Source organism: Berkeleyomyces rouxiae (genome assembly GCF_048999995.1).
Source record: "Berkeleyomyces rouxiae strain 22BRR77 chromosome Unknown BrBRR77_ptg000004l, whole genome shotgun sequence".
Classification (NCBI taxonomy): domain Eukaryota; kingdom Fungi; phylum Ascomycota; class Sordariomycetes; order Microascales; family Ceratocystidaceae; genus Berkeleyomyces; species Berkeleyomyces rouxiae.
Window position 1 is genome coordinate 933,424 of NW_027396494.1, and position 12,654 is coordinate 946,077.

General features: G+C 51.9%; 6 protein-coding genes across 6 annotated transcripts; 4 read left to right on the forward strand and 2 right to left on the reverse strand.

Moving 5' to 3' along the window:
- Positions 1 to 427: 427 nt before the first annotated feature.
- On the forward strand, positions 428 to 1,680 carry BROUX77_004477 (uncharacterized protein; the record flags this gene model as incomplete). Its single annotated transcript, XM_073749243.1, has 3 exons — positions 428 to 436; positions 617 to 1,210; positions 1,300 to 1,680. The coding sequence occupies 3 exons, from the start codon at positions 428 to 430 to the stop codon at positions 1,678 to 1,680; spliced, it is 984 nt and encodes a 327-aa protein (XP_073604934.1).
- Positions 1,681 to 2,506: 826 nt separating this feature from the next.
- On the forward strand, positions 2,507 to 4,343 carry BROUX77_004478 (uncharacterized protein; the record flags this gene model as incomplete). Its single annotated transcript, XM_073749245.1, has 5 exons — positions 2,507 to 2,548; positions 2,804 to 2,841; positions 2,966 to 3,092; positions 3,387 to 3,704; positions 3,918 to 4,343. 5 exons carry the CDS (start codon positions 2,507 to 2,509, stop codon positions 4,341 to 4,343), a joined length of 951 nt encoding a protein of 316 aa, XP_073604935.1.
- Positions 4,344 to 4,980: 637 nt separating this feature from the next.
- BROUX77_004479 (uncharacterized protein) lies at positions 4,981 to 6,190 on the reverse strand (the record flags this gene model as incomplete). The annotated part of the gene is made up of 4 exons (XM_073749246.1): positions 4,981 to 5,165; positions 5,243 to 5,598; positions 5,657 to 5,757; positions 5,831 to 6,190. 4 exons carry the CDS (start codon positions 6,188 to 6,190, stop codon positions 4,981 to 4,983), a joined length of 1,002 nt encoding a protein of 333 aa, XP_073604936.1.
- A 755-nt stretch (positions 6,191 to 6,945) lies between these two features.
- BROUX77_004480 (uncharacterized protein) lies at positions 6,946 to 8,901 on the forward strand (the record flags this gene model as incomplete). The annotated part of the gene is made up of 3 exons (XM_073749247.1): positions 6,946 to 7,002; positions 7,081 to 7,365; positions 7,432 to 8,901. The coding sequence occupies 3 exons, from the start codon at positions 6,946 to 6,948 to the stop codon at positions 8,899 to 8,901; spliced, it is 1,812 nt and encodes a 603-aa protein (XP_073604937.1).
- Positions 8,902 to 9,483: 582 nt separating this feature from the next.
- BROUX77_004481 (uncharacterized protein) lies at positions 9,484 to 10,730 on the forward strand (the record flags this gene model as incomplete). Its single annotated transcript, XM_073749248.1, has 5 exons — positions 9,484 to 9,663; positions 9,774 to 10,148; positions 10,229 to 10,294; positions 10,416 to 10,577; positions 10,656 to 10,730. The coding sequence occupies 5 exons, from the start codon at positions 9,484 to 9,486 to the stop codon at positions 10,728 to 10,730; spliced, it is 858 nt and encodes a 285-aa protein (XP_073604938.1).
- A 482-nt stretch (positions 10,731 to 11,212) lies between these two features.
- On the reverse strand, positions 11,213 to 12,060 carry BROUX77_004482 (uncharacterized protein; the record flags this gene model as incomplete). Its single annotated transcript, XM_073749249.1, has 3 exons — positions 11,213 to 11,655; positions 11,716 to 11,820; positions 11,991 to 12,060. The coding sequence occupies 3 exons, from the start codon at positions 12,058 to 12,060 to the stop codon at positions 11,213 to 11,215; spliced, it is 618 nt and encodes a 205-aa protein (XP_073604939.1).
- Positions 12,061 to 12,654: the final 594 nt, after the last annotated feature.

Consider the following 12,654-nt stretch of genomic DNA (forward strand, 5'->3'; position numbering starts at 1 on the left):
CTCTCCAGGCTTAGAACTGGCCCTCCCACAATCGTTGCTTCTCAACATTTCACTGTCTTTCTTCCTTTTTCGTCCGCTCAACAAGAGTTTTTGCCGCGGCTAATACACCAACCGACCGTCCACATCCATCTCCAAAGTCTTCCATGCATTGAATGCAGATGATCCCGGCACGCGCATCATCGATTAATTGTCCCGAATAAAGCCTAGAACCCACGTCCACGGGGTTTGGCTCCCCACATTGCAGCTCGTTACCGGCTTTGTCTGGGGTCTTGGAAAGCTTCGATTTCCTTGTTGTATACCGCTACTACTACTCGATACCTGCGTTGCTCGTTTTCCCTTGGCCACTGGCGATTGCACTGGACTGGTGTTTACATTACAGTCTTGTTCCTTTATTCTAACCCGCCCTTCGCTTCACGTTGCAGCAAACATGGCACTGGTGAGTCCTCGCTGAACCTTGTCCTTTTGCCCGGCTGCCCCTGAGACCACTCAAACTGCCAACATGCTGGCCACCGCACTGGTTGGTGCTTCTGGCGCTGGCTGCACATACAAAGCCACCATGTGCTCTATCAAGCTTGGCAACTGACCGTCTCCTCTTCTTCCCCCGTCCGCTCTCTAGAAACAAGCCGAGTCTTCCACGCAAACCTTTGCAAAGACGCGCGAGTTCCTATCGCAGCCGTTTGTCGCGTCGTTCTGCGCCGGCGGTGTTGCTGGCGCCGTCTCGCGAACCGTCGTCTCTCCACTCGAACGCCTCAAGATCCTCTATCAGGTGCAGCACGTGGGCCACGATGCCTACAAAGTCTCCATCGGCGGCGGCCTGGCCAAGATGTGGCGTGAGGAGGGCTGGCGTGGCTTCATGCGCGGCAACGGCACAAACTGCATCCGAATCGTGCCCTACTCTGCCGTGCAGTTTGGCAGCTACAATCTTTACAAGCGCTACTTCTTCGAAGCGACCCCCGGCGCAGACTTGTCGCCCTTGATGAGACTAGCATGTGGTGGTATTGCTGGTGTGACGTCAGTCATCTTCACATACCCACTTGACATTGTGCGAACGCGCTTGTCTATTCAGACCGCATCCTTTGCAGAGCTCGGCGCTCGTCCCGAGCAGCCCCCGGGCATGTGGAGTGTCATGAACAAGATATATCGCACCGAGGGTGGTGTCCGCGCTCTGTACCGTGGTATCCTCCCCACCGTCGCCGGTGTCGCCCCCTACGTAAGTCTGCCACGGGCGTATTAGTTCCATCTTTCAACCCTCAGACCACTAACCACATCCACTCTTCTTCTCTGTTTCAATCTCTATAGGTCGGTCTCAACTTCATGACCTATGAATGGGCCCGGACACAGCTCACTCCAGAGGGTGAGCAACATCCTAGTGCTATTCGCAAGCTCGTCGCGGGGGCCTTTTCCGGAGCCGTTGCTCAGACTTGCACCTACCCCTTCGATGTTCTCCGCCGACGATTTCAGATCAACACCATGTCCGGAATGGGCTACCAGTACAAGGGTATATTCGATGCTATCCGTGTTATTGTTCTGCAGGAAGGCATCAAGGGCTTATACAAGGGAATTCTCCCCAACCTGCTCAAGGTTGCCCCCAGCATGGCCTCAAACTGGCTCAGCTTTGAGCTGACGCGCGACTTCCTTGCAAACCTCAAGTCCCCTGGTGAAGAGGAGCAGGCTTTGTAGAGCAAAGTACAGTGGCTTCTGTAATGTGACATTCACCTTGTGTCTTTCATTTCCTTTGTTTTATTGCTCGACTCTTGTGCTCTTCTTCCAAGCATTAGACTGGATGGGATGGGTAGGATATCATCATTGCGCGCGATTTTTTTTTCTTTCATTTGCTTTGTCCTTTTATTATCTTGTTCTCATCCTTATTTTGAATCCCTTTGACAGGCCGTCTGTTTTATTCCATGTCTTTATGCTTTGTTCTACATAACTTATACTATCGGGGGTCATGTCTCTCGGGAGACGGCATTTACAATAATCAATATTATGTACTTCTACTGAGTCTATCTCGCCAGAACCCTCGGTAAATAGTCCGTGAACCTGCAACTCAAATCAACGGCCAATAAGTTGGGAAATATTGCACTTCAAGAAAGCCAAAGGTGTATATCAGTCTCACTTTGGGACAATTAATAATGCTGAGTTCATCCCTCTACCAGCGGATGGTGACACAAGCACGTTCCTAATGGTCCCGTCAGAACCAAATACGACACTCTCAAAATCACAGCTGGCGACAACTGTCAGGTTTTTCTCCACATTTTCATGTGTGTGGCCCTAACGCTTGTGAATTTTTGCCCACACAAAAATTCATCCAATCCCGAAATTTTGCTTCCCTGCAGGGCATAGTGGGCCCAGCCAATTCTACTGGGCGAGAAACCAATTGATCCCAAAATCTATCTCCTACCCTCAAATTTCCCTTCTCTTGATCTGAAGAGAAAGCCTCTAGACTCGTCTCTTCCCACTCCTTTTTTTTTTTTTTCGTTTTTGTCGTCATATCCAAACCTCGACAATGGCTGAGCAGCTGATCCTTAAGGGCACCCTCGAGGGCCACGTACGTTAACGCCCTTCCCCTCCGTCGCAATGTCGAAATCCTCAACCGCACAATCGTTTTCTTGCGATCTCGTCAATCGTTAAAACGTTGGAATATACGGTCTCGGCTGCCGATAGAGCATCAGATGGCCTGGGAAATTATGCTTGGACTGTCTGAGAAGCTGTCGCGTGACCGAGAGGCCGATGGGTTGGAGGAGAGCGAGATTTGAATTTCCACATGGGGCAATCCAACTGACATGTTTTTTTTTTCTCACAGAATGGCTGGGTCACCTCCCTGGCTACCTCCATGGAGAAGTACGATTAATCTCACTTTCACACATCGAACCCATACCCTTCCTGGACCCCGCATCCGAACCAAGGCCCACGACGCAAGCGAATTGGGAAGATTGCAAAACTAACATGATGCCCCCTCTTCCAGCCCCAACATGCTCCTGTCTGCCTCCCGCGACAAGACCCTGATCATCTGGAACCTGACCCGCGATGAGGCCCAGTACGGTTGCCCCCAGCGCTCTCTCCAGGGCCACTCTCACATCGTCTCCGACTGTGTATGTTGAGAAATCCACCCCAGAGGATAATCCATCCGTTAGAGCATGACGACCCGGTTATATTTGGCAGCTTCCTTCTCAACCTCGTCTGCCAACACTTCCTTTTTGGACCCACACATTCAGCACTTTTTTTGTGCTAACAGCCCACTATGACCTATCACCCTTGGTAGGTCAATTAGTAGGCCCCATTTGGGCAGACGAGGTCTCGAAGAAGAGAGGCTCCCAAGTGGTAGCTGGTCTCATGGCAACTATAAACATGATTGCAGCAAGAGCAAAAATTCTGACTGTGACTAGGTGATCTCCTCTGATGGTGCCTACGCCCTGTCTTCTTCTTGGGACAAGACCCTGCGCCTGTGGGAGCTGGCTACCGGTAAGACCACCCGGACATTCGTCGGTCACGAGAACGATGTTCTGTCCGTCTCTTTCTCTGCCGACAACCGCCAGATTGTCTCGGGTTCCCGTGACAAGACTGTCAAGCTCTGGAACACCCTGGGTGACTGCAAGTACACCCTGACCGACAAGGGCCACAGCGAGTGGGTTTCTTGCGTCCGCTTCAGCCCCAACCCCCAGACCCCCGTCATCGTCTCCGCTGGCTGGGACAAGCTCGTCAAGGTACGTTACACATTCAATCCAAAGAATTGCCACACATCTATGAAACGATTGAACTGGTTGTTCATGATGTCTATTTTACGTATTTGCTACTTCAGAGCCCCAAAGGCCATGAGAACAACATACACCATTTTCTGATTCAACAACCATTCGTTTCATTCTGTTGGAAATTCTTGATTTCACCCAGATGAACTCGCCGCTAACTCAGTGATTCAGGTTTGGGAGCTGTCTTCTTGCAAGCTGCAGACCGACCACATCGGCCACAACGGCTACATCAACACCGTCACCATCTCCCCCGATGGTTCCCTGTGCGCCTCCGGTGGCAAGGACGGTACCACCATGCTGTGGGACCTGAACGAGTCCAAGCACTTGTACCTGCTGAACGCCGGTGACGAGATCCACGCCCTGGTCTTCTCGCCCAACCGCTACTGGCTGTGCGCTGCCACTGCCTCCTCCATCATCATCTTCGACCTCGAGAAGAAGACCAAGGTTGACGAGCTCAAGGCCGAGTTCACCAACGTTGGCAAGAGAAGCCGCGAGCCTGAGTGCATCTCGCTGGCGTGGAGTGCTGACGGCCAGACCCTGTTCGCTGGCTACACCGACAACATCATCCGTGTCTGGGGTGTTATGTCGCGGGCTTAAAGAAATATGTTTTTTTAAGTACTTGATGAAAAAAAAGGGAACACAAAAAAACTTTCAAAGCTTCATGGCGGACACAGAAACCCCACCTGCGCGCGTGCGTCTGTATTCCGCTTTTTTGTTTTATTATTATTTCGTGACGATGAATGGAACGCCCACCAAAAAAGGAAAGATGAAGAGGGTCTTGCAAAAGGTAGATACCCACACACTTGACCTTGCGGATGTTATGCTGCTTATTTCTTTTTCTCTCACTCGTGGTGTCTATGGTCTTGTATTGTGACCTTGGGGTCTGCATGGTTGGTCGCTGGTAAAGATACAACCCTAAGGAACTCTACTGGGGTATTGCAGACCTTCACTATCCAAATGAGTAACTAGTAGTCATAAATGAGAAGAAATATTTGTGCAAGTCGATACATGACGTATTTATTGATAATGTACATGACTACACAAATGAAATAGTTCTGTATCCAAGGTATTTGCCTTCTCACCTCTGATCTAATCTTGACAGTTACACCATGTTTTCCTTGTAACTCTTGTATATGCCAAAACCTTTCGGGTCTACACCCACTATTCGTTGTGTGGTAGCTACATGCATGGAGCGGTAGTGCTCCCAAGCACAATCCGAATGCATCCAGCAAGCTTAGAAGAAAGGCGGCAGACGGAAGGGGTACCCGCCGTTCTTGTAGCGAAAGATGTTCATGAGCAAGCTGTAGACCACCAGGATAACGGCAGTCAGGATGACGACGGAGATGCGCTGGCCTGTGGGACTGGCAATGCGCGGAGCCTTGATGGCTAGAGAGATGGAGCAGAACGACAGAATGCCGTCTAAGGATGGGAAGAGAGAGGCCAATGGTTAGTTTACTCAAAGGGCCATGGTACTATTTTTGAGGAGCATAACTTACAGATGGCAGCAATGACCTGGGTTTCCAGACCTAGCTGGTTCTGGAAGCCACCGGCAAAGTAGGAGATGCCGCCTTCGCGGGTCATGGCGACGTAGGGCACCTTGCGGATGTGGTTGAACATGTGGCCGCTGGTGAAGACCAAGATGGCAATCAGGCTGACGGCAGCCCAGAGGTTGCGGCTGCGGATCATGGGGATGATGTAAGGCCACATGACAGCAGCAAGCGTAAGACTGCCGGACACCATAACGGCGTTGGTGGCCCAGGCGACATAGTCGATGGGCCGCTTCACGGCCGGATGGAGACGGCCGGGAAGGTTGCGGGCAATCCAGGCGTGGGCAACCTCGGCAGTCTGGGGTCTGTAGGTGAGGTTAGAACGGGCGCTGGTTTCGTGGTGGGTGGGGGGAGTGAGCTTACCCGCTGGCGAAGTCGTAGCGAACAGGATCGGGGGACGGCTTGGCATGGGGACCCTTGGTGGGAGGGAAATGCAGTAGGACGGGGGCCGTTTGAAGGCCCAGCTACAAGAGAGGCACATGGGATTAGCTATGTATTTCCAGTTTGATGTTTGACATATGAGCGGTATTATCTCACCTGCTGGAAGATCTCACGACCGTCGTTGAAGTCGAGAGTACCAAAAATCATCTTGGACTCGCCGGCCGAGTCGCCCTTGATCCATGATTTGGCCAGAATATCCCACTCGGGCTGGAACTCTCTGCACAGCTGGCACTGGTAACGCGCGTCCATGGCCGTCAGCAGCACAGCGACGCTGTAATCGCGCTGGCTGGCGGTGACTTCGGTGTACAGCGCAGTGTTGAGCTTGACTGGGGCCGCTGACTGCAATGACGTAGCGTGGAAAGCGGCAAAGGGATCGGCGGACTTGGCCTTTGCTTTGGCACCTAAAGCGCCGGCGACAAGCGTCAGGCCCGAGACGAAAGTGGTGAGCAAGCGCATCGTGGCGGTGGTTGGTCGTGTGGGTTTTTGGACGTGGGTGGGAAGGCAATGTGGTTGGAGCAAGAAATATCAAGCAAAAGGACCAATTGCACAGCAGAGGCTAAATGGCGACAAGACTTCGAGTGGCAGCTGCAGAGGACCGGCTATGCAAGGCGTTGGTGGAGGAAAACTGGGTGAAGCTGGGAAGTGGTCGTCGGGAGCTTCGTGCTTGTGGATTCATCGCATTCAGCAATTTGGTGATGCTACGCAAGCTCCTAAACGTGGCCCATTCAAGAGTTGCGTAAGGATCGGGGACCGGGGGGTGGCTTAGTCATCACAAGCAGCCACCCACTGAGATGAGTCCCCTGTAGTGGCTTTCCGAGGCTTTTACAGCGCTGCTCGTGCCTCAGAATTAGCGCTGTCCTTCGCTGATGGGGCTGCGCTGTGGCTCGAGGCCGTGTTTACTTTGTTCTGCGACAAAACAAACATTTCTTTCACTAAGAGTTCTCCACATTAAACTTCTCTTTGCTTCGCATCATTGTGAAGGCTTTGGATTCTTTATTTCGTCGCTTAATCATATTGCATCTTTCTTTCTTTTTTTTTTTGCTTTATTCGCTCTTATTTTTCTTACCCGATTTTCCTTACTTGCATTTTGATTTGATACTCTCGCTTCATTGCCATCAAACAGACTCACCCTCCTTAGCTTTATAAAACTCTTATTTCGCATAGCCCCGTCACCAAGTGAGGCAGTTGCCCTCCTCCGACGCGCCCACACCATGACGGCGACGCGTAGCAGCCGGAAGGCGCAAACGGCAGCAGCGACAGTTGAGACTGTCAAGGCAAGTGCGCCAATCGAGATGACTCAGCGAGTTTCTGCCAGGTTTTCTAACAGCTTCGGTCTACGGATATAGCGATCGCAGCGAATCCACGCTCTTGAGCTCAAGGCCCAGGCACAAGCACATAGCGCTGAGATTGCCCACAAACAAGAAGACGAGCGCCGATTACGAGTGAAATCAGTCCTGGCGCAGGGTGACAAGTCCGACATGGAAGAAGCGCTGCGCGCCAAAGACGTGGAGATCGAGGCGCTGACGGCCAGATGCCTCGACATGGAGGGCAAGCTGGAGGCCAGCGAGCAGAAATGCTCAAAGTTGGACGGCCAGGTCAAAAGTCAATCTCGAGACATTTCTCTCTTGCGCGTAAGGATACGACGGCCTCTTCATGGTCCTTGTTTGTCGCTAATAGCCAACCCCGTGGTCCTCTAGGCCGAAGTTGAATCCCTCAACACCTCGTCCCACGATTCCGCGAAAATCCTTACCGAAAAACTCACGCTTTCACGTGAGCTTACCAACCTCAAACCCGAGCTCGAGCATCTCCAAACCCAGCTGGCTGGTCAACAAAAGGCTATTGCTGAAAAGTTAGCCCTCGAGCGTCAAGTTGTGTCGCTAGAAGTTGAGCTCGAAACCGAGAAGCGAGCGAAGCAGCGTGTAATGCAAAACAACAGCAGCAAAGAAGAACTCAACGAGATGCGGTTACGAGTCGAGGATCTCGAGAAAAAGTTGTTAGCTGAAAAGAAGGAGAAGGAAAGGCTCAAGAAGGATATCGCCAGCAACTCTGATGCCAGCGATGAAAAGGACGAACTTGCCACTAAAATCAAGGACCTCGAAAAGAAGCTGGCTTCAGCAGTCAAGGAAAAGGAGCGGGTGCGCAAAGACGGCGAAAGAGAGTTAGCCGATGCAAACGCCAATTCCGAGTCATTAGAGCAGCGCCTTGAGAGCACGAGAGATATATTGCGAGATGTCCGCGAAGAACTACGCACTACCAAGGCTAGACTTGACGCCGGCGATTTTCGTCACGCTTTCGCCGCAGCTGCCGATATCCCTGAAAAGTCCTCCAAAATCGCTCCTGGCGGACGGAAGCCTTCTAAAAAACGTGCTGCTGAAGAGATCGAAGACATTACCATTGCTACTCCTGGGATCGCTGAAGGCAAGAGCAAAAAGTCCGTTCAAGCCCAAGTGGGACAGAAGTCAACATTCTCTATTACGCCATTTCTTAATCGTACAAAGGGCCCTGGGGAAGAATCCACCATGGCTCTTGAGCTAGAGTCGCCTGTCGTCCCAGCTAACGAGCCCGCGCCCAGCAAGGCTACAGCGGCTAAGACGAAGCCCAAGTCAAGACTCTCAGAAGTTGCTATTCCGGAGGAAGAAGAGGAGGAGGCGGCTGCAGCACAACCAGCCAAGCAGTCCAAGCCTCGTGTCAAGGCAAAGAAGAATAGCGATTCTACAGCTACAGGGGCCGCAATCAAGGCTGGCAAAAAACAACCAGCCAAGACAATTCCCGAACTGCCTGACGAGGATGTTGCCGAAGAAGATGATGGTGAAGGGCCCGAAGACTCTATTCTCGGCAACAAGAACCCCCCCGCGAAAACAAAAACCCTCAAGCCCAAGGCTCTCGGCACTCTGGGCAAGTCTGCTGCAACCCGGGACTCTGAGCAAGTTAAGAAGAAACGCAAGATCCTGGACGCGGGGCCCAAAACCCTGTTCGATGACGACGATGACGACACCATTTCTATGCCCCCTCCCCCTAAGCGGGGAACCAGACCCAACGCTTCCGGAGCGGGTGCCCGCGTGCTGTCCAAGTCTGCTCTCAACGGGCTCAAGAAGGGCGCCTTTGGGTCGTCCTTTTCGCCTTTGAAAAAAGACCGGCGCGGCGTAGGTGCGAGTTTCATCGCGTAAACTAACACGGCCGTGTTACACAGCCATCTCCAACATATGGTGACTTGAATATGATACATGCGAATCTGTTTCTTGTCCTTTTTTTTTGCATGATTACGGCGGTTGATATCACTTAGAAGCGTTTTGTTTTTTTTTGTCTTTCATTTTTCAATGATGTGGCATTCCTTTTCTTTCATGATATGTAACTTCATCGAGTGTATACTGATTTCTTTTCTTTGCGTCGGGGAGTGCGATGAGGCTATAGATATAAGAGTTGCACGTTCATGTCCAGCATGCCAGTGAGGGGATTTAGGTCTTCGACGGTTTCACTGCATACTAGTACAGCATATCATGAATATAGACGGAGCACGTTGACTTTGTTAAAAACTTGTTGTCATCATCATGTGAAGTGTATCCACGTTGTGTACAGTGTATAGAATGGTACAGTGCGCAGATGACGGGACTTGGCACTGTTTCTGAGCTTCGCAAAATTTGACGTCACCGAACGGGAAAACACGACGACAAGCAGAGCCATCAATAAGCAGCTCTGTATATTTTCTTTGTGTTTCCATTCATTGATCGTTTTTCTTTTTTCTTTTCATGATGGCCTCTGTGTTTATCCCTCTATGCATATCTCGACCAATTGGCCTCGGCGCAGCATCTCTCCGCTACGCTTCGTCCGCCGCCTCATCGCGCTGGAAGACGCGGCAGGTCGCCGACCCGTACGCACGCGAAGCCAAAGCCCAAGGGCTGCGGAGCCGCGCAGCCTTTAAGCTTCTCGAGGTACACGCGCCCTCTCCCCGAGCCGTCTGCATGTTTCTGCCCCAGGCCCCACGCACTAACACTTGCTCCCCGGGGTCCTTGTCCCCCCTGGGGCCCCCCCTCACACGCAGATGAACAAGCGCTACCGGCTCTTCCGCCGCGCCAACACCGTGGTCGACCTGGGCTTTGCGCCCGGCAGCTGGGCGCAGGTGGCGGCCGAGAAGACGGCGCCGGGCGGACTGGTCGTCGGCATTGATCTGCTGCCGGCTGCGGCGCCGCCGGGCGTCGTGGTCCTGCAGGGCGACTTCCTGGCGCCCGATGTGCGCGAGCGTGTGAAGGCGCTGGTTGTCGAGGCCAAGGCGCGCCTGAGAGCGCGGGCCGCGTCCAGTGTCCAGGCGGCCGAGGGAGATGAGGAGGCGCTGGATGAGGAGCAGGGAGTCAGAGTGAATACGACGGTGCTGGAGAGGCGCGAGGGAAAGGATGCGCCGAGACGCGCGGTGGTTGATGTAAGTCGCTCCTGTTTCCCTATCGTTCAAGGCAAACCCCTAATGTTCCTAAACACTAACCCATCTTCACCCATGAACAGGTCGTCGTCAGCGACATGATGATGAACACGTGTGGCGTAGCATTCCGCGACCACGTTGGCAGCATGGCAAGTATTATCCAGGCTCCTTGAGTCTTTCAGTGGCATTCACCACACCAAAAAAAAAAAAAAAAAAAAAAAAAAAAAAAGGGGCCTTCTATTCTAACTTCCGTTTTTGTCAACGCTCCAGGACCTCTGCGAAGCGGCACTGGCTTTTGCGCAGGATACGCTCCGCCCTGGCGGCCACTTTGTGTGCAAGTTCTATCAAGGCTCGGAAGACAAGGCTTTTGAAATACGCCTCAAGACCATGTTTTCCAAAGTCTTCCGAGAAAAGCCAGACTCATCACGCAAGGTAGGTAATTGATTTAGAAACACCGGTGTAACCAGGCTGCCACTGGCATTCTTGTACGCTAACATTAGGGTTACACAGGAATCCAAAGAAGCTTACTTTGTCGCTCTGCGTCGAAAGCGAGACTCGAATATCAAAAAGACAGCAACCCCATAAAACTAATCATGACATACTCAACTACGCGATTCAAATTGTCTTTGTCTTCTTCTCATAATAAAAGTCTTTTCTCCACTGCCTTCACCAGGACTACTTCCACCATTCACCAGCTCGCACATGCTATGCACTAGACTCAGTCGGTCTGATGTTGGGGATTGGCTGTTGTGTGAATTCTTGTTCTTCGTAGATTGTTGTTCCGTCAAAGCCTAGTTGTTGATTTTACGCCATTATGCTCCGAAAAGAAAGAAAGAAATACCCAGTGGAAAACACCCAAAAGCCAAGCCCAGAAGAAAAAGACACAACCAGAGAACAAAGACAGCCAAGTGCCTGCACATACGATTTTGTGTGGAAGAACAGGGATGCAAAACATTCCACTTGCAAGAAGTTGTGTAGAAAAAGCTTTTTTTGATTTGATAATCTTTTTTGATGCCAAAGTGCAGTCTGCCATACCTTTTTTGATTTGAAGCAAAAAAAGAAGACATTTACACCTTGAAACCACGCGACCGTCTGCGACCACGGGCACGCTCGAACTTGCGGCCCTTGGACTCGACGTAAGGCTTCTTGTGCTTGTGAGGACCGAAGCCGAAGTGCTTGAAGGCCTCACGGGCGTTCTTGGGGCCACGGAGCAGCAGGGTGTTGCTACCAGTAGGGGCCTTCAGGGCAAGCTGGTCCAGGGTGATGGCCTGACCGCCGGCGGCAGCAATGCGGGCACGGGCAGTGGCAGTGAAGCGCAGAGCAGCAATGGTGACCTTGGGGACAGTCAGCAGACGGTTGTCGTCAGTGACGGTACCGACAATGACAACGGTGCGCTTGTCATCCTCCTTGATGTTGGCAACGACGCGGGACAGCGAGACGGGAGGGCGGTTGGTGCGCGACATAAAGAGGCGGCGCAGGATGACCTTGTTGAAGGCAGAGTCAGTGCGGCCTGGGACTTGTTAACAGCGATTCCACGGTCGAGGTGTAGTGGTTGATTGGGAAAACTCACGAGCCAGGAAGCGGTAAAGCTTGACGAGCAGCTTCAGGTAGACATTGTCGCTCTTGGGGGCGGTGCGGTGGGTGCCCTTGACGTGGTGACGCTTCAGATCGATAGCTAAAAGAGATTTTTCGTCAGCCAAAGAGTGTTCAGGGTATGCTCAAAGTATGGCCACAAAGCAAGAGCTGTACTAGCATCGACCAAACACCCACTATTTCAATATCCCGGAGTCAAGACGTGTCCCTTCTGATGATGGCAAAGCCGTATTCCAGGTCTTTGATTCATACATGCTATGGAAGAGGACAGTCGAGACGGAGATTCGAAAGGTGTTGTGGTTCGATAGCGTTCGAGCGACATTGCGATGTGAAACCATGAGTTCGCAGAAAAGAGACCTCCAAGCAGGCACGAGATGCAATTCAGGCCAGCCAGTCACTCATCTCGACCAAAGCCATTTTCAGGACATTGAAAGAGACAAGAATGCGAACGGCCTGGCGACCAGAATCGACTGCATCGGTAGCACTGCTCGTTGGAAACTGATCCACTCGCACACAGAGGCTGAGAAAGCTCTTTCTTATCTTGAGATGATCGAACAAGACGTACCCATTTTGCCGACGGTTCGCGATTTTGCGGATGGTTGATGGACAAAGAAAAACAAGATTTGCCGAACGAAATTGCGAATACTCTAGATATGAATGAATTTTGCTGGCAGTGTCCCCACTCTGCCTGCAGGCCAAATTTTTCGCCGAGAGGCGTTATGTGGGGCGCAGAGGAGCCAAATTGTGGGCATTAGGGCAATGTCAGTGAGGCGCTATTGGTAGAATCCCTGACTCGCCCCACCTTTCGGTGAGCATCGGTGAACATGTCTTGAGAACTAGGGTTAGGGTTAAAACGTCATGGCATGGCTCTACGGGTCTCCACAAATATTGAGCCTATTCCATGACGACAGTCTTC